This window comes from Setaria italica, chromosome IV (assembly GCF_000263155.2).
Source record: "Setaria italica strain Yugu1 chromosome IV, Setaria_italica_v2.0, whole genome shotgun sequence".
NCBI classification, from domain to species: domain Eukaryota; kingdom Viridiplantae; phylum Streptophyta; class Magnoliopsida; order Poales; family Poaceae; genus Setaria; species Setaria italica.
This window is the reverse complement of record NC_028453.1, coordinates 36798212-36824102: the sequence shown is the minus strand read 5'-3', so window position 1 is coordinate 36824102 and position 25891 is coordinate 36798212. Positions and strand designations below refer to the sequence as shown.

At 48.4% G+C, this 25891-nt stretch overlaps 4 protein-coding genes and 1 pseudogene across 5 annotated transcripts; 3 read left to right on the top strand and 2 right to left on the bottom strand.

Moving 5' to 3' along the window:
- The first annotated feature begins 254 nt into the window (after positions 1-254).
- On the top strand, positions 255-2881 carry LOC101768667 (exocyst complex component EXO70A1). Its single transcript, XM_004966073.3, has one exon. The coding sequence runs from the start codon at positions 698-700 to the stop codon at positions 2756-2758; it is 2061 nt and encodes a 686-aa protein (XP_004966130.1). The 5' UTR covers positions 255-697; the 3' UTR covers positions 2759-2881.
- A 4950-nt stretch (positions 2882-7831) lies between these two features.
- Positions 7832-10078, bottom strand: LOC111257093 (annotated as a pseudogene).
- Positions 10079-11756: 1678 nt separating this feature from the next.
- Positions 11757-13434, top strand: LOC101768264. Of its 2 annotated transcripts, XR_002677351.1 has the most exons (3): positions 11757-12440; positions 12560-12916; positions 13078-13434. XR_002677351.1 is itself a non-coding variant. In XM_004966072.3 (2 exons), the coding sequence occupies exons 1-2, from the start codon at positions 12061-12063 to the stop codon at positions 12798-12800; spliced, it is 621 nt and encodes a 206-aa protein (XP_004966129.1). In that variant the 5' UTR covers positions 11757-12060; the 3' UTR covers positions 12801-13395. The 2 variants fall into 2 exon arrangements, 1 of the variants encoding a protein (XP_004966129.1); XM_004966072.3 differs by having other exon boundaries at positions 12560-13395.
- A 1334-nt stretch (positions 13435-14768) lies between these two features.
- LOC101767591 (choline monooxygenase, chloroplastic) lies at positions 14769-19161 on the top strand. The gene is made up of 10 exons (XM_004966071.2): positions 14769-15135; positions 15592-15637; positions 16209-16344; positions 16858-16932; positions 17009-17215; positions 17298-17393; positions 17681-17799; positions 17881-17974; positions 18318-18368; positions 18831-19161. The coding sequence occupies exons 1-10, from the start codon at positions 14865-14867 to the stop codon at positions 18966-18968; spliced, it is 1233 nt and encodes a 410-aa protein (XP_004966128.1). The 5' UTR covers positions 14769-14864; the 3' UTR covers positions 18969-19161.
- Positions 19162-19229: 68 nt separating this feature from the next.
- Positions 19230-23528, bottom strand: LOC101767194 (disease resistance protein RPM1). The gene is made up of 3 exons (XM_004966069.4): positions 23061-23528; positions 19837-22682; positions 19230-19585 (listed from the first exon to the last, which is right to left on the bottom strand). The coding sequence occupies exons 2-3, from the start codon at positions 22589-22591 to the stop codon at positions 19509-19511; spliced, it is 2832 nt and encodes a 943-aa protein (XP_004966126.1). The 5' UTR covers positions 22592-22682; positions 23061-23528; the 3' UTR covers positions 19230-19508.
- Positions 23529-25891: the final 2363 nt, after the last annotated feature.

Below are 25891 nucleotides of genomic sequence, written 5' to 3'. Positions count from 1 at the left end.
CCCAGAGGGCCAGATCACCTGGACCTGAGACCTGAGCTCTCCGGCGCGCGGCCATCCGTGTCAGCCACCGGCCGCGACCGCGGGAGCTACCTGGCTCCGCGCCCGCTCCCCGTTGCTGACCGCAGCCGCCGCGGCTCAGGATCTGCTTGGCTGGCCGCCGCCTCGATCGCGCGCCCCTGCCCAGCCGTCAGCCGAGCCCCACATTTGGCTGCGCCTGCCTTTCCGCCCGCACCCCGACGCCAAAACAAGGAAACGGGCGCACGCGCCCGTCCGCGCATCACCCCGTGCCGTTCCCGTTCCCCGCTCGCCCCCTCACCCACGCCGAGCCAAGCGCGTTCCCTTCCTTTCTGCCTCTGGGAGCGCCGAGCGCCTCCCATCCTCTTTTCCCTTCCCTTTCTCTCCTCGCCCCCCTTTTCCAACCTAAACCCCCTCTCCTCCTCGCCGGCATGGCCGCCCCTTCCCAGCGCCAGTCACCAACCCGCCCCCCTCTTCCCCTCCTCCCGTCGGATAAGTAGCCGTAGCGTCGAAGCGGCGCCTCAGGTGAGGTCTCACCAACAGCACCTACCGCAGGCTGCTTCCTCTCCGCGCAGGATTTCCCGTCGCGATTCCCGGGTGGGAAAAACTCGCGGTCCCGGCTCCCTCGAGGGTTCGGCATTGGAGGAACGACGCGCGTGCGGGGTGACTGAGGCGCGCGCGGATGGGGGCGGCGGCGGACAACCAGCAGCAACCGGAGGAGGCGGAGGAGGGTCGCCGGATGGCGGCGCTGCTGGCGGCGCGCCAGGCGCTGCGGTCCGGGGTGGAGCGGTCGCGTGCGCTGGGCCGCGCGCTGGCGCGGGAGTCGTCCCCGCGGCTGGAGGAGATCCAGTCCCGGCTCCCCGCGATGGAGGCGTCGGTGCGGCCGATCCGCGCGCCGGCGGAGGCCCTCGCGTCCGCGGGGGGGAACATCGACCGCGCGCTCGGCCCCGCCGCCGCGGTCCTCAAGGTGTTCGACGCCGTGCACGGGCTGGAGCCCACGCTCCTGGCGCGGGACTCCCTGGCCGACGACGTCCCGGGGTACCTCGCCGTGCTCGCGCAGCTCGAGGGCGCGCTCAGGCTGCTCGCCGACAACTGCGGCCTCGCCGCGCAGTGGCTGGCCGACATCGTCGCGTACCTCGGGGACCGCAGCCTCGCCGACCCGCGCTTCCTCTCCGGCCTCGCGGGGCAGCTGGACAACCTCAAGGGCCGCGCCGCCGCTGACCTCGACGCGGGCCTCCTGGCGGCCGCCCTCGGCATGCTCGAGGCCGAGTTCCGTCGGCTCCTCGCGGAGCACTCCGCGCCGCTTGCTATGAGGGAGCGGGGCGACAGCTCCACCCCGGCGTCCATCGTGCCTTCTCGGATCCCTCCCTCCGTCGTGCACAAGCTCAGCCTAATCCTTGACCGGCTCGCCGCGAACGGGCGGCTTGACCGCTGCTCCGCCGCGTACGCCGACGCGCGAGGGGATACCGTGGGAGCCAGCCTCCGCGCGCTGGGGCTCGATTACTTGAAGGAGACATCGGAGGACGCGCAGGTGCTCAGCCCGAGCGTCGAGCGCTGGGGTCGGCATCTGGAGTTTGCGGTGCACCACCTCCTGGAAGCTGAGAGGAAGCTCTGCGTGGCGGTGTTTGAGCGGCGGCCAGAGGCCATGCCGTCGTGCTTTGCTGAGGTCGCGGCTCGTGCTGGCATTCTCGATTTCCTCAAGTTTGGCCGCGCCCTGGCTGATACCAGGAAAGACCCCATCAAGCTGTTGCGGTTGCTTGACGTGTTTGATGCTCTGAATAAGCTGAGGCTGGACTTCAACCGTTTGTTCGGTGGAAAGGCTTGTGCGGAGATCCAGACCCGGACTAGGGAGCTTGTCAAGATGGTGGTGGATGGTGCTGTTGAGATTTTTGAGGAATTGCTCGTGCAGGTTGAGCTGCAGCGCAATATGCCTCCACCAGTTGATGGTGGAGTGCCGCGCCTGGTGAGCTTTGTTGCCAAGTACTGCAACCAGCTCCTTGGGGAGCCGTATCGGTCTGTGCTGACACAGGTGGTCACCATCCACCGCAGCTGGCGCAAAGAGGTGTTCAATGATAAGATGCTGGTAGACGCGGTGCTTAATATCGTTAAGACGCTTGAGATCAACTTCGAGACATGGTCAAAGGCTTATGGAGATACGACGCTGTCGTGCCTCTTCATGATGAACATACACTGGCACTTCTTCAAGCACCTGAAGGGTACTAAGCTGGGTGAGCTCTTAGGCGATGCATGGCTCAGGGAGCATGAGCAGTACAAGGATTACTACTCGGCAGTATTTCTGAGGGAGAGCTGGGGAACACTTGCGCCCCTGCTGAGCAGGGAGGGGCTGATCATGTTCTCCAAGGGCCAGGCTACCGCTAGAGATTTAGTGAAGCAGAGGCTCAAATCGTTCAATGCTAAGTTTGATGAGATGTTTCAAAAGCAGTCTACATGGGTGATATCAGATAGGGATTTGCAGCAGAAGACATGCCACCTTGTGGTGCAGGCTATAGTGCCTATTTACCGGAGCTTCATGCAGAACTATGGGCCGCTCGTTGAGCAGGACATCAGTGCGAGCAAGTATGTTAAGTACAGTGCCGAAGATCTGGATAAGATGCTCAACACACTCTTCCTGCCCAAGCCAGGCAGGCCAAGGAGAACCGGAAGTTTCCAGATCAGACATTCAGGTGACAAGATTACCAGCGCAATGACAGGATTGTATCGGAGTGCTTCCACTCTGAAGTAGCTTCTGTGGGAGTTTGGAAAGATTGGATGCACAATTTGTGCAATAGGTCAATAACTTGGTAGGCAAGGATGATTTGCTTTGGGCCAGTCGGTCGAGATCCCCACTTGTTTGGGGGGGGGGGGGGGGGGGGGCACTTAATAATGGCCTGATGATTAGAAACAGCTGGAGCATAAGAAGAACATAAACTCCTCCAGAACTGACATAGCGGGGGAGAAGATGACTGGAGTGTTTACTCAGAGCATAGCTATGAGGTCCCCTTCCTGTCGAATATCTTTTCACCTTCTATTGCATTCTTATCTGTAGCAAGTATACTCAATTCATTTTAGGAACTTGTGTGGGGAGCAGAGGAGGTGTAATCAGTTGTCTGGTACATGTTAGAAGATTGGTTGTATTATAGGAGGGTGTTAAGTTGTTTCATATGGTTATGGTATACTATGTTTTAGATTTCATGAATATGCAGGGAATTATATGGAGTACATTATATGTGGTGGCAAAAAATGACAGTGATTAACTGGTCGCCGTCTAGACTCAATTATTTTCTTCCTTCCAAATCTCTGTGCCCACACTGTTATATCTAACTTCATATTTTCTGCAATGGTTTACTTTTTGATGTGCTGATGTACAGAAGCATGCAGTCCTATTAGGCTTGACCTGAAGATGTGTTTTCTCTCAGTGCATTTCTGCTTGGTTAATGATCCTATCAGTTGGGCGCAATATATGCATACATTGTACTGACTACTGAATCCCAAAGCTACAGCTCATGATTACTGAATAAGCATACATGCTACAGCTTGGTTATTGGTCCTATCAGTTGGCCGCCATACATGTATACGTTGTACTGACTACTGAATACCTATGCTACAGCTCATGATTACTGAATAAGCATAACCCTGTGCTATGAAAGTGCCACCAGGCCTACTGAGAAGAGAGCTGCGATCGTACCTTTTGTGTCGGTGATGTTCCATTGTCAGTGCAATGTTCTCCAGCTCATGCGACCTGAGAATAGAAACTAAGCGCTGAGCACCTTGCATTCAGTGACGAAAACACACTCATTGAGCTTCAAGTTGAATTGTATCGCTTGGGAATTGGGATCTTGGTTGGCGAGAAATTCCACTGTTGCTGCACTGCATATCTGACGTCAAAGAAATGAAATGGCAAAGATTTGGGGTTGATGCAAAGCTTTGGCGCAATGCCTATGTTCGTGTAGGCTGAAAGCTGCTCGTGGGCCTAAACAATGGGTGGGCCTGGAGAAGCCAATCCTACCTAGGCCGGAAGCACCTGAAAAGCCCAAAAGTGATCAAATAAAGCACAATTTTCCCTAAGAAAAAACTGGAGCTTCGGTTCATCTCAGACCTTGAGCCATTAGGGTGTCAGTGTCTAATAACGCCTCTTAGGGCAATCACAATAATCTGAAATGCATTTTTTTCATGGATATATGCATACAAAGGAAAGACTGGCGTGGTACAAGAAGATGGGCTAGTTTTGGCTATAGATGTTGAGGGCAGAACTGTTGAAGTTAGGTTGTCAAGGAGCTTAGGAGTGGTGAGATATTGAGATTTTACAAGGCATCTTCATTCTATTCCAACAAAAAAGAATCCTAAGGAAGAATTCTCATCTTCAATCCAGTCCATTCAACAAATCCGATGCGCACAACCTAAAAACCCGCCACAAATAACACAAAAACACCAGGACCAAATAGTAACTAGATGAATCCTGAAATAGAAACATGGAGATAGGGGCCAAGGGGAACTCAACTCTAATCCAATATGAGATTCCAACATATAAGGACGCAACTTTATGGCTGAGGATAGATGTTAGACCATACACAACCATGTAGACTATGGTGAAAGTAGGGTGTGTTCAATAAATTTCTTATGAGGAGAATCTCCAACTTGTGATGCTATTTTCATAGATGGGCGTAAGAAAACCGTGGTGTGACAAAAATAGAGGGCTTGATCCATGATAGACGACAAGAGTGGAAATAGGGTGTCAAGGATCTTAAAGCTAGAGGTGGTGGAACTCTAAGATTTCGTTGGATGCAGTTTCTAGGAGGCCTCGCCGGTGAGTTAGAAGGTAGTGGAACTCTAGATCTGAGTGGATGCGACTTTGTGTCAGGAGTGGCTCACAAAGAACCTATGGTTTAGATGAACTCACATGAAAAATTATATATTAGTCGAACCAAACAAAAGAAATTGGGGATCTAGTAGGATCTCGAACCTTCGAGTTACGGGCGACGAAACTCTACATCCGAGTGGATGTAGCTTTGTGTTAGGAAAATCTTGCCAAATAACTTATATGACTTCAGAAGAACGCCCACGAGAAATTATTAGGGGAATCAAACAAAAAGAAATCGAAGGTATGGTGGGATCTTGAACTTGAGAACCGATCAGCCGAAGGCGGCGGAACTTCTAAACTGGGTGGATATGGCTTTGCTTTGAGGAGGGCTCACCAAATAATCTAGGATTTTAGGCGAACTCACACGAGAAATTATTAAATTTGAACTCGCATGAGAAATTATTAAATGAATCAAGCAAAATAAATTGAAGATCCGGTGGGATCTTGAACCTTAGAGCGAGAGAGCGGCGGGACTCTAGATCTTGGTTGATCCAACTTTGTGTCGGGAGGCTCACCAAATTAAACAACCTATGATTTTAGACGAATTCACATGAGAAAATACTAGCCTAATCAAGCAAAAGAAAATCAAAGGTCCGATGGGATCTCAAACCTTGGAGCCAAAGGCGGCGGAACCCTAGCTTTGCTTCTGGGAGGGCTCACCAGACAAGCTAGGAATGTGGTTGTGAGCACATATAAATTGTCCCGTGGATCCGAATGGACGGATGTTATCATCCGCTGTGTGTATGGACGGTTAGGATTGAGCCGAGTGATAGGTTGTCGCCATTTCTTTCTGGGCTACAGTTTCTAATAACTATATCAAATTAGGCCCACATCTATGGGCCGACTAATTCTCACATAAGGTGGCTAATTCTCACATAAGGTGGGTGTTTGAACTGTCTCTTCTTTTGCTTATTATTAAATCTTCCCCTCAAAAATCTTTTACATCTTTTATTTTCCTTTTCTTTTTGTATGGCGCAATTGGTTGCCATAGACACATTTCCGGTCGAGAAACATCATGGGATGAGTTGAGACTTGAGAGAGCTAATACAATAACCATTGGCGCCTTGGATCAGTTTCAACCTGCAGGGAGTGAGGGACGGGGCTGAGAGAGCCTGAGACTTGACCACTGGAGCATCACAGCAATTGGGCTCCGTGATAAAGCCTTTTTTTTTTAATAATCAAGCCTGTTGTTATTGGTCCCTAACACCACCGAATATCAGGTTTCTCTACTAATACCGACAGTAACTCTGATATATAGGCTACCCACCAACACTGTTTATTTACACATTACACATCACCACGTTGTGCAGGTAGTAGGTACCCACTGCCCTATACATTCACTCCACTCTCACTCATTTCGTTCTCAATATTATTTCGATGCTAAAACGAATTGACGTGACGGCCGCGAGCGCTATGCAGCGTGGGCTCCTTTTGTTTTCTGTTCTTTTTCTCGGCACCTCCCACGTTTCCACGATCCATCCACCTCGGTCCGAACCCGCCGCTTTAGGCGCCGATCGACCGAGCAACCTCCAACGCTCCAAGCGGTGGCGAGTGGAGTGGCGCCGAGTCGCCGACGCTAGCGATGACGACGACCCGCGCGCGGCGGCAAGAGAGCGTATGCAAAGCACCTCGATACCCGACGAGCGAGGCTCCACCTCCACCTGGCCCGGCCGCCTCGTAGCTTTCCCGCACCGAACGCGCGAATAAGGCATGCGCTCCAGCTGGACGACGACGATGCATTGCATTTGCATCCCGCCTCTACCTAGCCATGCGCATCATCTATCCATCTACCCATCCTCCGTCCATAATTGCGATGCTACGAACGAACGAACGAACGAAAGCTGCATGTCGTGCATGTGTACACCTTGCCTAGAAAAAGAAAAGGCGCAGGGAATAAAGGAGACGAGAGAATATGCCCGTACTAAGGATCTGCAGCAGGCAGCAGGGCTCTGCTAGGGTTTCAGAGCCTCAGTAGTCAGAGCGGATAAGAAAGAGGATAGCGTGATCACTGATCTGTCTATCTTCATCTCTGTCCTCCTCCCGGCCGGACCATCCGTTCCTGTCGTCTCCATACGGAGAACCATAACCATTTGCTTCGGCTAATCTAAATCTCTGACGACGCTCATGCAGAAAGAAGCAGATTCCTGCTCCAAAAAAAGTGTTTGCGGCGCCGTCGCGCGTGGACAGACTACTGCTCCCGGATTCGAGATCGATCGATCGATCCCGCGCGTCGTTTTCGCTGCCTTGCTTCGGAACTTGGATAAGCAGCGAAATGCCACTGTTCGTGTGGCTCGCCGTCGATCTTGGTTTATCAGTAGGTGGCGTCACTGTAGGAGGTTAAGATGAGTTGAGGATGGCGACGAGCTGACTGCAACCGCAGGGGTAGGATGCCACGACCGTGGAGTGACCTTATCTGAATGAACAGGATAGTGCTCCAGCTGGAGAGATGATGATGGGTTGTTGATCTGATATCGGTCTTTTGGAGCGGTGTAACCCGGTCAGATGATGAGGATCTTGGAACATGTCAGATGAGGATCTTGGGACGTGGAAAACGCAACCTTTGATCAGAAGGTTGCTTTCTTGGATGATACATACAATTTAGTATGTGCTTGTATGCAAGAAAACGATGAGACAAGGTTGGGTTCAACAAGAAGACAATTCTCTATTTGACGCCAAAAAAATTACTGATTTTTTTATTGGTCCTAAAAAAACTAGTAGTTTCTTTATTGACCCTTAAAAAATTTTAGTTCCTATTTGACACCGAGTTCAACTTTCATTCTTTATACAACACTCAATTGGATTTTCCATCAGGGGAGCGTCAAATGCCCATGATTTTGCCCCTGTGGGCTCCACCACCCTCCTCCCTCCTCTCCTCCCCCCTTCTCCCTCCTCTGCTCCAACCCGCACGGGCTCATCCGCACTATTTCTTACCAATTTATAGTAGCTGCCATATCCTAGCTAGCTGCTGCAACTGATATTGCTCTCCTCGCTGCGCTGGTGCCGTTTGCGTTGCTGTCACTATGATTGTTATCCTCCGCCTGCCACACAGACGCTGAGAAGAGCGGCCGCTCGTGCCACCCTAGCGTCACACACTCGTCGGCCTCCTCCATGCAGTGGCCCTCCCTGGAGAAGAGCCCCACCAGCATCCTCGCCTACCGCAGCGCGTTGGCCCCCAGCGGCACGCCGGCCAGCCTAGCGCGCCCCAGCCTGTCCCGCCATAGCTGCAGCAGCTCGTGCTGCTCCCTGCGCTCCGTGCCTTCGCCGCACACGATGTCGCAATCTCCCGCTCCAGGTACGCCTCAGCCACGGCTTCACCCGCGCCGCCGCTCACCGCGTCCAGGGAGTCGAACACCGCCGAGTCGTAGAAGAGCGCCTCTATGAACCACGAACACCTTGGGGTGCATGGATGACGCGCAGTCGAGGACGGCGTCAATGGGCGCCCAGGTGTCGTCGGTAGATGCGGACGGGTCGGCGACGAGGCAATGGAGCTGGAGCATGGAGTTGAAGGCGACAGCCTCGCCCTGCGACACCTACAGCATCCAGGGGCGGACCGTGTCGAGGCGGTTGGCGGCCAAGCCGCGGAAGGAGAAGTGGATGTGCATGGAGCGCGCCAGGTCGGCGAGGCGGATGCCAACGTCGCGGAGGTCGTCTTGGCTGGGCGGGGAGGGCGGGCCAATGCCGGTGAGGCGGAGGAACGGCGGCCCCCCGGGGTGGGCCCGTGTGGACGAGCCCGTGCGGTGTGGAGCAGAGGAGGGAGAAGGGGAGGGAGAAAGGTGGTGAGGCTCACAGGGGCAAAATTATCTTTTCGCATGGCATTTAACGGTTCCCGGACGGAAAATCCAACAGAGTGTCGTATAAGGAACGAAAGTTGAATTCGGTGTCAAATAGGAACTAATTTTTTTTTGTAACTAGTAGTTTTCTGGTGTCCAACAGGAATTATCTCTTAAACAAGGGTTGGTCAAATCGACGCAGGTTTGTTTGAACGAGCACTTCAGTTCAGAGTCCTGGGAACTTCAAAGACTACACGGCAACTCTGCTCTGCACTCTGGATTCTAGCTCGTTCCTAACGCCCTGCACGGCATGCAGCTAGCCTATTACTGATGACTTGATCAAGAAAAAGTCTTCGCCCCAGTCATTCTTCTACTTGCAGGACTAGACTAATCTCTGCGCCGTCAGGATAAGGCCTTCTTGATAGGATCTCACACGAAAGATACGCGGCGGAAGAAAAGAGACCGAGCAGTAGAGGTGCTTCTCGGGGTGGAGATAATCTTTCCTCACAAGGTTCCAAGCTCCAACTCACCCTTCTTGGACGCACACCAAGAGTCAGAGACGTTAGCGATAACGTTTCAGGACGCCACGTACGTTTTTATACATTTCTTATGAGTAGCTGCTACGAGTACCTTTGGGTGTAAAGACCCTGCCGGCAGCTTGTACTTGCAGTATTGGAGCAGAGGTTATTGGGCAAAAGATTTGACATGTTTATGCTATAGTATCTTTCTCCAGCTGACTAATTAAGCTACTGATGACTTCGCAAATCATTTGATTACTCGCCAGCAGCACAGAGCATTCGAGGACATGCAGTCTGAACCACACAGGATTTGGGCTTAAGAGGTTTACACATTAACTTTTTTGACAATGGACGGTCGTCCTATGTGGCAACACGTAGGCTAGCTGTGCCAGGAAAATCTGGATACGAGCATGTCACCTGTCCAGGAAGATTACGAAAATGACAGGAATAATTGCCATTGCGCAAGGTGAGTTTGTTTATGTTTCCTCGAAGATTCATGTGTCGGCAAAATCAGCATGCAAAATGGAAGAAGAAGTTGGCTGGAAGAGACACTCACTTCGAGATATATAGTATAATATTTATCATTCACTGTACAGGGCGACTAATAAGCTCCAAGCATGTACAAGTGAACTTCCTATATGCATCACTGCCCCGTTTATGCATGGTCTAGGAGACAGACAATACCCCGTAACCATGACTCAACCAATAATAGTGGAAGCCGCGTATCACTGTAGTACTCGGTAAAGGATAAGAACAGCAATTAGCTGAGTGTCACTATTGATAGCTGTTATCTTTAAAGAATAGAGATTATGCATAGGAGAGGTAACTAGAGAGAGAATACTGTCTATTTAAGGTTAAGGGAGAAACCCCTACACATCTGCAGCATGGGCCCTACAGTCCACCTTTGTTACCACCATAGCGGCATAATATTATCCTCCCCTCTCTCTCGTTTTACTTTTTTTCTTTTAGGTTCAACGGGGAGCATCCCCACCTGAAATTATATTGAGGCTTTTTGGTACAGGTGCTTGTAGGAGTTACAGGGATTCATGAGAGAAATTATCTATCTATTACATACTAGGGAACAATGAACACCAAGACTTAGCGATGATGCGTTCCTCCGCTGGCCACCGGCAGCTCCATAGATGGGCATCCTCCTTGCACGCCATCCAGAACCGGCTATGTGCAGCTAATTTCTACTCAACCGCTCATCTTCATTCCCCTGCTCGCCTTGCTCTAGCCTCCGCCTCGCTGCTACCCGCCACCTCGCTTGCGTCAGCTCCAACACCGGCAAGGACCACTGAAGGTAATCGGTTTATGACAAAGACTGTGTGCTTTTAAACATGACACCACCCTCTTCTTTCCTCCTCCCCCTCCCCAACCATCCATCCTCCGACACCCTACCATGTCCGGTTGAACTCCCACGCCTCTACCCCCACCCCACCGATCCGACGGCACCATCACCACCGGATCTGCCACACCCACACGACCGCCGTAGCCACAAACTATTGTGGCCTCGACTCCCGCCCCTCCCCCCGCCACTGACCCGTCCCAACCGGTCTCCTCCACCACCGCAGCGGACGACCCCACTGCCGCCTCGCCATCCCGCCTACACCCCACTATCACGCTTGGTTCGAGAGCCTCCCTGGCCATCCTTTTAGACCTGGTAGCCATCAATCTCCTTCCCAAGCCGAAACCCTCAAACCCTAACACGAACCCCAAATCCTAATAACCCAAAGTGGAACTTGCAGGAGTTTGGATTCATCGTCGGAGAAGATGACATGCTTGCCGGAGAAAAGGAGGTTGCCGAAGTTGGAGTTGGAGGTGTCTCGATTGTTACTTTCTTATCTTAATATGTTAATTCTCTTTCTATTTTCCTCTTTTTTTGTGTGTGTTTCAACACCCCTTCATCTTCCTCGTACATTGCAAGTTGGGAGGGCTCTTGCGATAACTTTTAATAGAGAGTTCTCTTGATTTTCTATTATACATATTTATGGTAAAATAGTTGGACATGTGCTTATTGCCTTCTTATGACTACTCAAGCATCAAGAAATTAAAATACCCCGATTTAATTTCTATCCAGCATCTCCAGCTCATCATGTATACTAATCCAAATCAAGAGTAACTAAACTCGCTTGAAATTTCCTGATGGAAAGGAAAAAAGCATGAAAATTAGCTCGAACTATCCTAGCAATTACCGAACCATTTCTATACTTCTCTCCAAATACACGCGTAATCTCTATTAGCATCGATAATCTTCCATCACAAGAAAAAAAGTAAATTGAGCCATGCATGCATTATGTACGCATTGCACTTGATTGCAGATAAAGTTTTCACACCCTATAATAGTATGGTTTTTTTATCCCTGTTTTCACTTCAAAACTAACTAAGCTGGCACTTGCTTTTATTTTGTTTTTTTAGTAAAAATATGATAATGCTTTTATGCTCTTTTCGAAAAAGAAATCTGTCTAATTAAGCAGGAGAGCTCGCAGCTATCCATCCCGGTGAGGTACGGGCGCGAGGGACCGTCCTCCGAGACCAAAAATTCTCGGCGAGAGAAAACGTGTTGGCTGTGCGCGGTGTGCATGCGGGTACCCTGTGTCCGGTGCGCCCGTCGCCGTCGCTGCGTCGGCCACGTCTCCCCCTCCACGCGTACCCTCTTCTTCCTGCCGGCCGGTCTCTTGCTCCCCAGCCTAGAGCTAGCTATCTATAAACACCCCCGCACCTCGCGCCTCCTCTCCTTCTCCCTCTCCCTCCTTCCTCTCTGATCGTCCTATCTCGGGGCAAGATATATATAAATACGCAATCTTGATCTGCGTCCATGGGTGTCTGAGCCACCTGCCGGCGCGGGCGCCATTGATGAGAGCACCGTTGTTTGAGGCGGCGACGGCGGCCGGACGCGATGTCCGTTGTGGCGGCGGCTGCTGCGGCCGTGGGGCCCGGCGCAGCCGGGGTGGCGTACGGGCAGCTGTGCGGCGGCGGCGGGGCGAGGAAGAGGAAGGACGTGGTCCAGGACCAGGAGGCGGGGGTGGTGGTGGAGGCGGCGCGGGGTGACAAAGGCGGCGGTTGCGTGGGGCGCCGGGCGGGGCTGTTCGTGCTGGAGACGGTGGAGGAGGCCGCGGAAGAGGAGAGGTCGTCCATTGGCGCGGCGTCGGAGGACGAGGAGGAGGAAGGGGAGGAGGCGGACAGCGGGGCCACGGCGGCGTCCGCGGCGGCGAGTAGGAAGGGCGCCGGCGGCGCGCTCTCGTGCATGGACGGCCTCGACGACGCGCTCCCCATCAAGTAAGCCAGCATCCCATTCCCACGCCACGCATCGATCGATCGAGCGTGTACGCGGCTTCTTCCTCGCTGGATCATACCAGTTCTCTGACGCGGGTGGATGGAACGATTTATGGGTGCAGGAGGGGCCTGTCCAACTTCTTCTCCGGCAAGTCGCGGTCGTTCGCGAACCTGCAGGACGCGGCGTCGGCGGTGAGCAGCGCCCGGGACCTGGTGAAGCCGGAGAACCCGTTCAACAAGCGGCGGCGGGTGCTCCGGTGCTGCTCCATCCGGCGGGTCGCGTCCACCTCGCTCACCGCGCTGCCGCCCTTCCTCCCGCCCTCCGCCACCGGCACCGACGACGGCGGCGCCGGCAGTGGCTGAAGAATACTCCTACATGGGAAGGATATTATATATATACAAATCGAGGACGACGACATGGTGGGTCGATGGATCCTCTGTAATAGTTCGGGATCCGATCGATCGTCTCGTCGACCATGGTATACAATACCCTGTGCTAGGCGTTGATTTCTTAATTTCTTTTAGCCACCAGCAATCAAGCACTCGGTTCTTCTTCCTCCGTAGCTTAATTCGCATTTACATTGACCTCCAGCTCCAAGAGAATATGAGCACCAAGCTGCTGTGATTTTATCCCTAACAGGTGGTACGTGCTACCTGCTGTGATCCCATTGGAGAAATGGAGAGAGTTAGCTAGCTCCTCCAACAAGCTAACCCTTTTGAAGGAGATGAACTAATCAAGTGCACAGCTACTACTTTTTGGTGCTAATAATCTGTTCATTTGATGTTAGTGGGTTGCATACTCTAGTTCTAATTAAATCAATATTCCTACTTTTAGCAAGGAGTAGGATTATTAGTACAGCACGGTAGTTGGCAACAAATTAAAACACACTTTGTAACCACCCCTTTGTGCTGAAAGAGCAACATGAGGCCATGCTTGGTTGGTGTAATTGTACGGTAATTCCTTCCTCTTTATCATCTGCTTACCTTGAGGGCAACATGCTATTTATCTCTCCTTTATTTTAGCACTTGCAGTGAAAATAGAATGCTTCGGACATGACAAAAAAACAAAACAGTTTCTTCGCGTAATCCGGAGAGGCGTGTAAACTTGCATCACCATGTTAACATAATCTAACCCTGCTGCCTTAGTTAAACATTGCATGCTCCTGGACACTTTTTGTGCACTCAAGATAAGGCTCTCTCCGGCTGGCAAGCGGTGACGTGTAGTGAGATACTAGAGAGAGAGACTTGACGGGGAGACAGACAGGCAAGGTTGTCAAAAAGCGGCGTGGAGATAACAGATAAGCTTCGAGATAGCCGGCCGGCCGGCCGGCAGGCCGTGGAGATAATGAGAGAGAAAAAGGAAGGGCCCCGGGCCGCCGGCCGGCCGGCCGGGGTGTGACGGCCGGAGGGGGAGAGAGAGGTGGGAATGGACCACCGCCGCGGGCGCGTGTACTACGTGATACGTCTGCTGCCCGTGTCTCTGTGTCGTGCTGGCGCTGTACGACGATCTTATCCGCTTCCGGGCCCACCCGTCGCCACCTAATTAACTCGGAATCGCTTGGCTTAGTCATCATCATCCGCTGGTCGATTAGTGGTCTCGTGTGGACCATCAGCTGGTGGTTAGGAGCGCGATGCGACCGATGGGTACGGTGGTGGTCAATTCGACGTCGACCGACCCGTCTGGGGCTCCATCTCGCTTTCTCGCCTCTCGATCGCTTCCCCATCCGATGCAGCTGCTTTGGCGTGCGATCCATGGGAGCCCTGCCGTCGTCGTCGTCGTCTCCTCCCCTCCGATGGCGATTGGTCGTCGTCGGCGCGGGCGCCGGCCCCGTCGCTGAGGCCCTTTTGCTCGCTAGTAACCACTGGCATGGCCGTCTCCTGCTAGGAGGCATACACCATTTTCCAAGTAGCTGATAAAAAGCGCATATGACGTGGAACCACAAATCCGAGGATTATTCAGCGGTAACACGAAACCTTTTACTGCAAATTTTTTTCTAAGCTAACCTTTTTATAGAATTATAGTAACGAATATAGTAAAAAAAAGGAAAATTGTGTCAACGAACGAGCTAAAAGATCGTGAATCTCATGGTAGTGTCATAAAAGGTATAAAATTTGAAGCCGGTATCAAATAAGGAAGATTAAAATGTCGGATGTGGAATTAGCTATCTTCCAGTGTCATGTAGGAACTTTTCTTTTTTTAAAAAAAGAGCAGTCACTGAAGTACGGGTCCCTTCTAACTGGGCCCATTCTGGGCTCAACGGCTCAACCATGAAAGTGGAACGGGTCTAACCAACCGTTTCCTCCGCGAAACAAACGCCACGTCATCCCCCAATCCGGCTAACCGCCACCGCCAGCGGAAAGTGCACTCCCCGACACCCCACAACCCGTCTCGACTTGTCGCACTCGTCTGCCGGCCAGGCGACGGCGATGGCGGCCGCGCGATCGCTCGCCGCGCTCTCCTCCGCCAGAGCCACACGCCCCGGACCTCGCCGCGCCGGCGCCTGGCCTCCACGCGTCTCCGCCGCCGTCGCGCGCGCCGTCGCGGCCGAGCCCGAGCACGCGCGGAGGCTCGTGGCGGAGTTCGACCCGGCGGTCCCGCTGGACGCCGCGGTGACGCCGCCGAGCGGGTGGTACGCCGACCAGGACTTCCTTCGGCTCGAGCTCGACCGCGTCTTCCTCCGCGGGTGGCAGGCTGTTGGTACGCCCGATTGATTTCCCAGAGTCTCGATTTGATTTTGAGCTGCGGACCTAACGGTTCACGATCCGATTCCAGCAAGGATGCATCGTATGCTAGTGATTCGTGGTAGGAGTGCTGGAGAAGCACTTCCATCTGTGGATGGGAGTGACAGGGTAGGAGTCACTGTTCAATCATCGGCAGAGTATAGGACCTCGGCTCTGTACAAACTTGAATAGCGCGTTGATGCAGAGGGAGTATCTGGATTAGTCTTGCCTTGTGCTTCCATTGCGTCGTCATCCTGGCTCATTACAGCAATGGCTGAGTATATTAATTGGTTTTGCGACTCAGCCATAGTTTATCATTGCACTACTGTTTCTGCACTAAATTGTTATTACATCTACATGTTCACATATTTACGTTTTTGTTGGCATCCATAATTCCTCTCTGAATGCCTGTACCTGTTAAATTTTACTGCAGGTCACATATGGCAAGTGAAGAACCCAAATGACTTCTTCACAGGAAGGTGCTTACAATTTTGTTTGCATGCTTCTGTAGTCTGAATCAGAAGGCACCTTCTGTTTTGTTTCGTTTGAAGAAAAAGTTTTTTTTTTATCTAGTTGTATAGGGTTTCAAACTGAAAGTAAACAATGGTGAACGGCAGATTTTTCGTTTTCTTCTTTCTTTTTGGTTGGAGATGATTTCAGATGTCCTAATGAATAGAAAGTGGAGTGTTCTTTAGAGGTAGACTAAATCTGTATCTGAATATGAATTGATGACAGCACCTGCCGCAGGGTACTAGTACACTAGCAGTGCTACAAATTTCACTTTTTCCCATCTTGGTAGAACAAGTTCTGGTAGCACTTTTCATGGCTCAGTACTTGGCTGTTGACATACAGTCTGGGACGTTGATATGGTTGCGCAGGACTTTAAAACTTGCTGTATGAGCATAGATGCTCCTGGGATTTTTCTAGTCTAGATAGAACAAACATGAAATTTTTTACTGTCTTTCAGTAACGTTACCTCAAATTTCTTGTATATGATATATCATGGTCTAGACTGCTAACCTTCAATCATCTAACAAGATGAAGCAACAGACTGGGAAATGTAGAATTCGTCGTATGCCGGGACGCAAACGGGAACCTTCATGCTTTTCACAATGTGTGCCGACATCATGCCTCACTCCTTGCATGTGGAAGCGGTCAGAAGACTTGCTTCCAGTGCCCTTATCATGTGAGTTCCTTAACGGAAGCCTTTTAGAGATGGTACATCCTTATAGTGCTGATCTTATCATATTTCTTTCTTTGTTTCTCTAAGAAAGACATATGGTACAGATGATTGATTCATTAGGTTTTGTGAAAGAAAATGTGGAAAATAACTTGGGATGAATAAGTGTGATATTAACTGAAGGTCCTTTAGAATGCTAATTGTCGATTCGGCTGTCAGCACTAATAACTTCCACAAATGTAATGAGAATTCAAACCTTGATTTCTATGACAGAAACTGAGAACTGAACTCCCATCTTTTTGGTAGTTATGTGGATACTTAAAGTACAATCAGAAAGTGACCAAACAATGAAACATCATTGAGTTCATTACTTCGAGTAGGGTTTTTCATGAACTGGGTATGGGTAAAGCCTCTGCTTTCTACCGGTAGCAGATGCTGAGCTGTAGAAATTGTATTATTTGCCTAGTTGTTTCGATCATTATGAGTGTTGAGTGAGATGGTAGGGATGCTGTTTTGTAGGGATGGACATATGGATTGGACGGTACCCTCCTGAAGGCTACAAGAATATCAGGAATAAAGAATTTCAATAAGAATGTAAATATATTCCAAACTCTTTCTTCAGCCTATACTCAGCCCAATGACTGCAACTTATGCTTCTGTTTGGAAACAGGATTTTGGTCTCGTACCAATTAAGGTGGCTACATGGGGACCTTTTGTGTTGGCCAGATTTGATGACGAGTCCACTGAAGATGATGCTGGTGATGTGGTTGGAGATGAATGGCTCGGTAGCGCTTCAGAGCTGTTGAGTACAAATGGCATTGACACTTCACTGCCTCATATTTGCAGGCGAGAATATATTATCAACTGTAACTGGAAGGTCTGCCACATTATTCACATGTCACAGAAATGCAGTGAATTTCTCTTGAACATATTATAACTAATGTGTATTTCTTATGCAGGTCTTTTGTGACAATTATCTAGATGGTGGATATCACGTCCCATATGCACATGGGGCTCTTGCATCCGGTCTGCAGCTTCAGTCCTATGAAACACTTGTATTGTCCGCAAACCTCCTTTCCTTCTGCAGACATTTCCTTGATAAGATTCTGTTTAGGGATTAGTCACTTTGGTGCGAATTTAAGGGTCTCGACTAGACGAAAATATTTGTGCAATTTGTTTGAATACTACTTATACTTTGTTGAGCTCTGTTTTCTTGAAGGTACCGGTTTCAATTTGTTTTTTTCTTTTATCTATCTTCACAGCTCAGCTCATACTAATGCTATTGCAGTTGCTGTTCTCTTTTAAGATGAATAGTTAATTACCATCTATTCATCTCTAGCAGGCATACGAAAGAGTTAGTGTTCAAAGATGTGAAAGTGCACCATCTGAACCAGATGACTTCGAACGCTTAGGGACAAAAGCTCTCTATGCCTTTGTTTATCCAAACTTTATGATCAACAGGTGATCATCCTTGAGATCCTGCTATTCTACCCTTTTCACTTTGCGTTATGCATGGGAGATGTGAATAAGTTCTATTTTCAGGTACGGTCCATGGATGGACACTAATCTAGCTGTGCCACTGGGTTCAACCAAGTGTAAGGTGGTATTTGATTATTTTCTCGACAAGTCTCTGCTGGTACAGTCCATTTTCTTTAACTTATGTGCCAATTTATGTTTATTTTACGCATCTCAGGTGTTGTGCTAGTGAGATAGTTGTTTGAATTGCCAACTTGAGCATTTTTTTTTGTTACAATGGTTTCCTCTTGTTCATTCCTTTTGCAGTACAACATTTTTTTGTCTTGTGTGTTAACTTGATGGAATACTATAGGTTCCACCTGAATAATTAATGATCATTTGCATTTACTACAGTTTAAAATGAACCTTTTTGTAGTTGTATCTTTTAAGTGCTGAGGTTTACACATGGTATATTCATGCATGTTGTGAGCTGTTTCAGTTGAACTTCCATATTGAATGCGCAGGATGACCAGAACTTTATCGAGAGAAGCCTAAAAGACAGTGAGCAAGTACAGGTACATCGATATAGCACTAATGTCTGGTTGTGACTTGTGAGGTAGTATGACAGTTTACATTCAAGTACATGGTCTCAGTAAAAAATAGGCTAACAACATGACTGAGTAAGTTACCAGATGAATTTCCTGCTTTTCTTATGAAAACCATGCTGGTTGAAGCAGAAGCAGAAAAATGTTCTGCCTCAATTCTTTCGTTGCTATACTATTGTGCTGCAAGTTTTCTCTGAATGATGCACAGTGCTGACATGGCATGAAACTCCTGATTCCATGATGCATATTATAAATTGCTATATTGCGCGATTAGATGAACAAACAGGAAGCTAAACTCAGTTTCTCTCAGGCTTGCAGCATCACAAGCAAGCAGTCTAATCCATGTGTATAGTAGAACAGCTTTTACATTGATATTCACCAGGCGTAGGCATTTCAATGCTGCTGCTTGATAGTTGCATCTCATACCTGCAGATGGAGGACATTGCACTCTGTGAGGGGGTTCAGCGGGGCCTGGAGTCACCAGCTTACGGCGTTGGAAGATACGCTCCGTCCGTGGAGATGGCCATGCACCACTTCCACTGCCTCCTGCATGCTAACCTTAGCGGCTAGCAATTCTCATGTGCGCATCTCACCACACTTGTACAGAACAAAACACTTGTTTTCAGGGTACCGCATTTACACTGCTCTCGATTGCAATCTTGTAATGTGAAGCGGACCACACCTCCTCGATTACACAAAACCATATTTGCTGGCTATTAAATTTGAGTTCTCAGTAATTTTCAATCTGTTATGTTGGAAACAATTGTCAACCGCATAAGATGCTTTCTGAAATTGCTCTTTTCTGTGACTTCTTCTTTTCCTTTAAAGGGTTTTGAAATGACCTCGGTAACTTTACAACATTAGTTATCAGGCATGTTAAATGGTAGCAAGTGCAGCAGTCTGTAGTATACAACCAGTACAAAATTAACTTGATTGGTATAATAAGATGGAAACTACGCTTAACACCATCAGATACTGCTTAACAGAAAAAAATCGCTCATATACTGTCCTGGTAACTAGATGAACTGCTTTTTTATTCACTCTCCCTGGCCTACAAAAGGAGCCACATATTTCTTGCTGACAGCCCCTGGAGAGAGTGCCAGATGAGCCTCACTCTGCAGGGGAGTAGTTAATTGCACCAGCGCCGTACTTTTTGGCAAGGTATTCCGAAGAAATGAAGTTATTTGCTGCAATATCAACAAACCAGCTTTTATTATGCTTTACAAATAATAGAAGCATTGTGGGGAATAAGATTATAAGAAGGGAAGATGAAACCAAATATTTGGATATATTTTGATAATAAGCTTTGTGAATAGTTTCCCCTTTTTTATACTTTTGTGTCTATCTGTTTACTTTAAACTTAGATCAATATCTGTCTTATGATGACTATATTAGTTATTTCATCACGTAATTCACATACTAAGAAAATGGATTGTACCTGCTTGAGAATCAGAAGAGCCAAAATTGTGGATGTCAGGTATGTGTTGAACAATGTGTTTGTCACTTCCTAGCAGCCTTTCTATGAACTCGTTTGGCATATCTGTCAGAAACATCTGGTCGAGTGTCCTGAGGTACTTGATGCCCTCTGGTACAGCTTTAAGGTTCCTTAAACCAGTAAGTTCCAAAGTATGTAGACTCATCAATGTTCCATCCTCTATCTCAATCAGATCCAGATGTTCCATGTCAATTAACTGCAAAGTTATGAGCTTAGGGAACCATCCTGCACAAAAAGTTAGCTGTTGCCCATCATATGCTCGGACGAGACACAGATTAACTAAATTTAACATGTGCGATAAGGAGCTAATAGGGTCCTCATTCAGACCAGACCAGTCCATTTTTAACTGTGTTATTTTCTCAAACTTAGAAAATAGTGATGGGACCATGCCTCCATCTAATTTTCCTGCCAACCAGAGGAGCTTCAGATTTGGTAACGCCCTAAGCATTTTCAAGTTTAGAATCTCATCCATATCAGACGCAAAAAGCAGCAGTCTGCTCAGGTTAGGCATCATAGTCAGGGAGTTCCATAACTCAGCAATGTAGCTTTGCTGCACTTTCATGATACCCAAACCTCTCATCTGTGTCAAGTTCTCCAGCTGCAAAACCAAATGTTTATTGGCTGAAATAGTGTATAAGGCTTGCAGATTCTTTAGATGACAAATGTTGCCAAGAAATTTGGTGGAGCCAAAGCAATTCAATGATCTTTGTTGAACATCATGGACTACAAACACATGTAAATGCCGCAAATTAGTTAGCATAGTAATTTCCAGTGGCAACTCATCCACGTAGCTGAATCTGAGATCCAACACTTGAAGGTTAACCAGTTTGCTGAACGATGCTGGTATCTTCTTCACTTTTGTGTGTGAAAGATCCACATAACGCAAGTTATACAATTCTGTGACCACGCATGGAACTTGCTCAATATTGGCAAATCTAAGGCATAGGACCCTCAGCAGTCTGAAACTTGATGAAACATCATATATCCAAGAAGACGGTACTTCAGTATCAAACAAAATAAAGGAGCGGAGCCGTGAACTTGCCAAAGAATTTAAGGACTTGGCACCTCTTTGGATGCTTAAGCGGCGAGCTTCATGTGCAACTTGGGCTGTACCACCGTTGCCATAAGCAATACCAAACTTCTCTTTTTTAGCAAGTATCAGAGTTACCTCTCGCACAAGATCATGCATCAGAAATGTTCTAGCCCTTCCACATGCATTCTTTTCTGTGACCTGAAGAAGAGAGCGTTGAGTGAGCTCCATAAGGTAACACTCGGCAACTTCCTCCATTGTTGTTCCATCTCCTCTCTCTTCCACAAGACCTTCTGCAATCCATAGCTTGGAAATCAGTTTCCTTTTAATCTTGTAATCTTCAGGAAAGAGGCTGCAGTATAAAAAGCAGCTCCTCAGATAACTTGGGAGGTTATTCAAGCTCAAATTCAGGACACTCGAAATCCAATTGAGCTCTGGATTGTTTGCTATGTGCCAGCTAAGTTGATCGTAGAAAAACTTCCACACCTGCTCCTCTAATTCACGGTATGACAGAATACTGCCAATTGTTACAATGGCCAGGGGCAGTCCTTGACACTTGGTAACAATTTTGTTTGCCCAAGATATAAGATTATCAGGACATATGTTGTCTTTTGATGCACAAAATGCCTTCTTACAGAATAGTTCCCAAGATTCAGCATATTTCAGTGTTTTCATTTCAATAACATAGCTGCCAGTAGCCAAAGAGGACACGTCTTTTTGCCGGGTTGTTATTAGCACTTTACTACCACAGTTGTTTCTGACAAATGCATAGTTCAAAAATAACCAAGCATCCTTATCCCAAACATCATCCAAGACAATCATATACTTTTTGTCCTGTAGATAGCTTTGTATCACCTCAATCAATCTCATTCGATTCATGGTCATTAAACCACTTGCCATGCTTGATCTCTGGTCTATTAGCTGATTTATGATTTCTCTAAGTAGTTCTTCAGCTTGGTAAGTCTGAGATAAGGTAACCCATGCGCGACAATCAAAATTTCTTCTGATCTTTTGATTCTTGTAGACACTGCTTGTGATTGTAGTTTTGCCTAAACCTCCCATACCAAAGATAGCAATTAAAGTTCGGTCTTGCTTCTCCTCAAGAAGCCAGTGTGTCAATCTTGCAATCTCATCGGTATTCCCCACTATCTCAGAGTTATCAGTCAGGTAAGCGAAATCTGACGTCGAGAACTGATTGTATTGCTGCAACTTGTTACTTTTGTCTAGTTCACCTAACGAGATGCCATACCGATTCCTCATTTCCGTTAGCCTCTGAATTCGAGCTTCTACTTGACTGACCTGGCTAGGGAACTTCTGCCATGCTGCAAAGTTCTTGATCTGATGGAACTTTCTCTTGAAGAAGCTGCTTGTATCTGGGGCCTGTGCAGTAAGGTAAGCATACTCATCAATGATGTCTTCCACCTCAAGGGCAACATCTCTAACTTGGTCCAACCAGGCATCAAATGCCTTGTCGCCATCTTTGTGTGTACTAACCTGGTCAATAAAGGCCTTCAGGATAGAGAGCTCACCCTCGATTTGTTTCATGCTGTGCTCAAAATCTGTCAAAATCGGTGCTACTTCGGCCAGCTCCGTGCCGATCCTCTCTAGCACACCTTCTCCCAGGGAAAGGGCAACTTTTCTGAGAACCACAAACAGGGCATCTGCCATTTTTGCTCCACTCGCTCAAAAAATCATCACTTTGTCAGAATCAGATGCATATATTACTGAGCAGTACTCACACACAGCTGACTGTCTCTGTCTGTGATAATTGAAAAGGAAAAAAATGGCATGTCAAAACACAATAGTGTTGCGCAAAGTGATGGTAAGGTCTAGCAGATTCGATGTAATCAAGAAGAAAAGATTTGGCTGTCTGATCAGCAAGCAAAAAATTTAAAGCATAAAGACATGAACGGGGCATGGTTGCTGAGATCAATTTCATGACGAGAGAAAGAAGTATGATTCCTCATCCCCATAATCCCGGTATCTACGGCACTCGTATGCCCATAGGGTGTTCGACGAATCGATCGTACAGCGGCGTGCAAGAAAAATGCATCGTCCTCCTACCCCCCTACGGATTAGTAGCAGCAGCACGAACGCAAAATGCCAGGGGGGAGGAGGAGGAGGACGGCGTGCCTACCTCGGGTTGCAGAGGACTGGAGGAGGAGCGAGACGAAGCAGAAGCCGATGAGACGAAGCGGCCGAGGCGGCCGCCGTTGAAGAATGGCGCAACCGCAATCACGGGCAACGCCACGCCCCCTCAACTCCGCGTGGCACCTGCAGATTGCAAGCTTCCCGTCTTGGGGTCAGTGAGGCCAAGAATGCCCATATCTCTGATGCAAGCCCGGCCACTGGTAAAAAAGAGCGGCGCCCCTCACGTCAAATGCTGTGGAATCAGCAGCGCATGGGCATCAGCTTAGTATAAAGTATAAACTTGGCCGCGGTCAGCTAGGTTCCCATGAAGTTTGAAATATCAAACTGAGAATTGGTTTGATCTTTGACCTCAGTTGCCGGTGTCACACAAAATCCCCGAAGTTTCTGAAGCAGCCCTTCCTACCAAACATGTGGTCTTCCTTCAACATTTTTGAGGATTCCCCCAACAGCAGAGACGGCATGGGAGGAGGACTCTGGGTCTCTGGGTCCAGGCCATGGTAATTGGTGAAGTATAACAATTCACAGTACATAACTTGTACAGATTGACGTGTTTAGTGATAACAGAAGGACAGAAATTATGCCTCAACATTGTCAGGGATGGCCTGATCACGTATGCTTCGGCCTCCGAATCGGCGATGGCGTGGTATTGGACACGTTTCGTCAACCTTTTGGGTTATGTTGTGGTGGGCTAGGGTACGATAGTGAAAGTCATGCTGGCCTTAGCCGGTTTCAGTGGCGCCAACGCCTTTGGGTGCCGTTTTCCTTCTTGAAGGCGCCATCACTTTGTCTCGAGCCCACCCCATCACTAAGTCTCCAGGTGAAAATTTTATCCTAATGGGTAGCGACGGCAACAACTGTCGTTGTTTCCTTGGTGGAGGCGTCGTTTCAGAAATTTTGAGTGGTAGTGTACTTCGTGCGGGTGCTGTGGTTGCCCAACTTGGAGTCTTCAATAGCTACTGGTATCTTGCTTATCCTCATTGACTGTGTTAGTAGAAGTGTGGATGGTTTTGCTGCGGTCTTGATTTTGTGGTGAGAGCATCAATCAGCAGATGGAGTTGCTTCTCTTCCCCGTTGTTAGATTGGCTCATGCTTTGATTTTGATTTCACCTACGAAGAGAAGTCGGTTCATTTGGAGTCGGTTCATTTGGAGGCGACTTTACGAAACAAGATAGAGATTTTTCTTTTTCCTTTTCTTATATTTTGTTATTTCTTTTTAGTATATCAGATCTTCTGATGCCTTGGCTACATATTCCAAAATTCTTTTGGATATGTACCCCTCTATGTTTGTGATCTGATGCATTTTTGAATAAAGCTGGAATATTATCTTTCATTATTAAAAAATGTATGCACGCTATAATATGTGGCCACTGAAAATGCTCTACTTGTCCTGCGACTCATCTGACGGACATTTTTCACAAATACTCGTCAATGATGTCTTCCACCTCATGAGCGACATCTCTAACTTGGTCCAACCAAGCATCAAATGCCTTGTCACCACCTTTCTGTGTACTAACCTGGCCAATAAAGGCATGCAAAATCGAAAGCTCGCCCTCGATTTGTTTCATGCTATGCTGAAAATCTGTCAAAATTGGCGCTACTTGGGCCACCTCCATACCGATCCTCTCTATATAGTGCCCCTTCTCCCATGGAAACTGACAACTTTTCTGAGAACTGCAAACAGAGCATCTGCCATATTTTCTTTCCCCCGCCCCTCAAAAAATTATCACTTTGCCAGAAATTCAGAATCAGATGCATATACTTCTGAGCAGTACCCACACACAGCTCCTGCTGTCCTGCTATTATTATGAACAAAATAAATGACAAGTTATTCTAAACATTATATTGTTGTACAAAATGGAAGTAACGTCAGATAGAATGAATCAAACGGGCATGTGGTATTCAAGAAGAAAAGTGTTGTGCGATTAACAATGGCAGATCGAATGGATTGCGCGAGAGGTCGGTAGCATCGGTGCAGGAGGTCGCAGAGAGGGAGGAGGGGCAAGAAGCTTGTCTACATGACTACCTTGGCGTCGGCGTCGTCGAGCAGAGGATGGGAGACGAAGGGGAAGCCGACGAAGAGATCAGAAAGAAAGAAGCAGAGGAGGCAGCCGCGGCAGAATTACTGCGCCTCGGCGATCATGCCCTCCCTCCGCGTGTCACTTGGCAAATGGCAAGCGTGAGCCTCTTCGCCGCTGTCTTTGGGTCAGCAAGACCAAAATGCCAATCTCTCTAAAACACCTTGATTGAGAGATGATTTCATCTTTGACCTTGGCATTTGTAAATGTGGGCCTTATACGACTTGTCTTGGATAATCTAAGATGCTCATGTCAGCAGGGTACAGCATTTTACACTAATTGTGACTGTAACCTTGTGATGGCAACCAGCGTTTCCTCAATCAAACACGAAACAGTTTGCTGTCTCTTTTGAGACTCAGTCTTTTCAGCCTATGCTGCTTCCATTGGGAAGTGATTGACTGCAGAATACGCATTCTGAAATAGCATACTCACTCTTCTTCTTTTTTAAAAAAGAAGAGGTTTAGTAATGACCTCGTCAACTTAAAGAATATCAAGAACTGTACGTATTACTGCATTAGCATCAGTTCATGCTGTTGCACGCCAATTTCGACCGCCTGCTGGTTAACTGGGAGGTATCTTCATGTATGTTTCCGGCATGCAGGACCGGCTATCATACCTGAATATCCATTTGCAGACCTTCATATCCAAATGATCTTTTTCAGGATTTCTGCAAAGTCCTTAGGATTTAATCTAAATCCTGATAGGAAACAAGGGAGGACCAGGCCATGGTAATTGCCAGTAG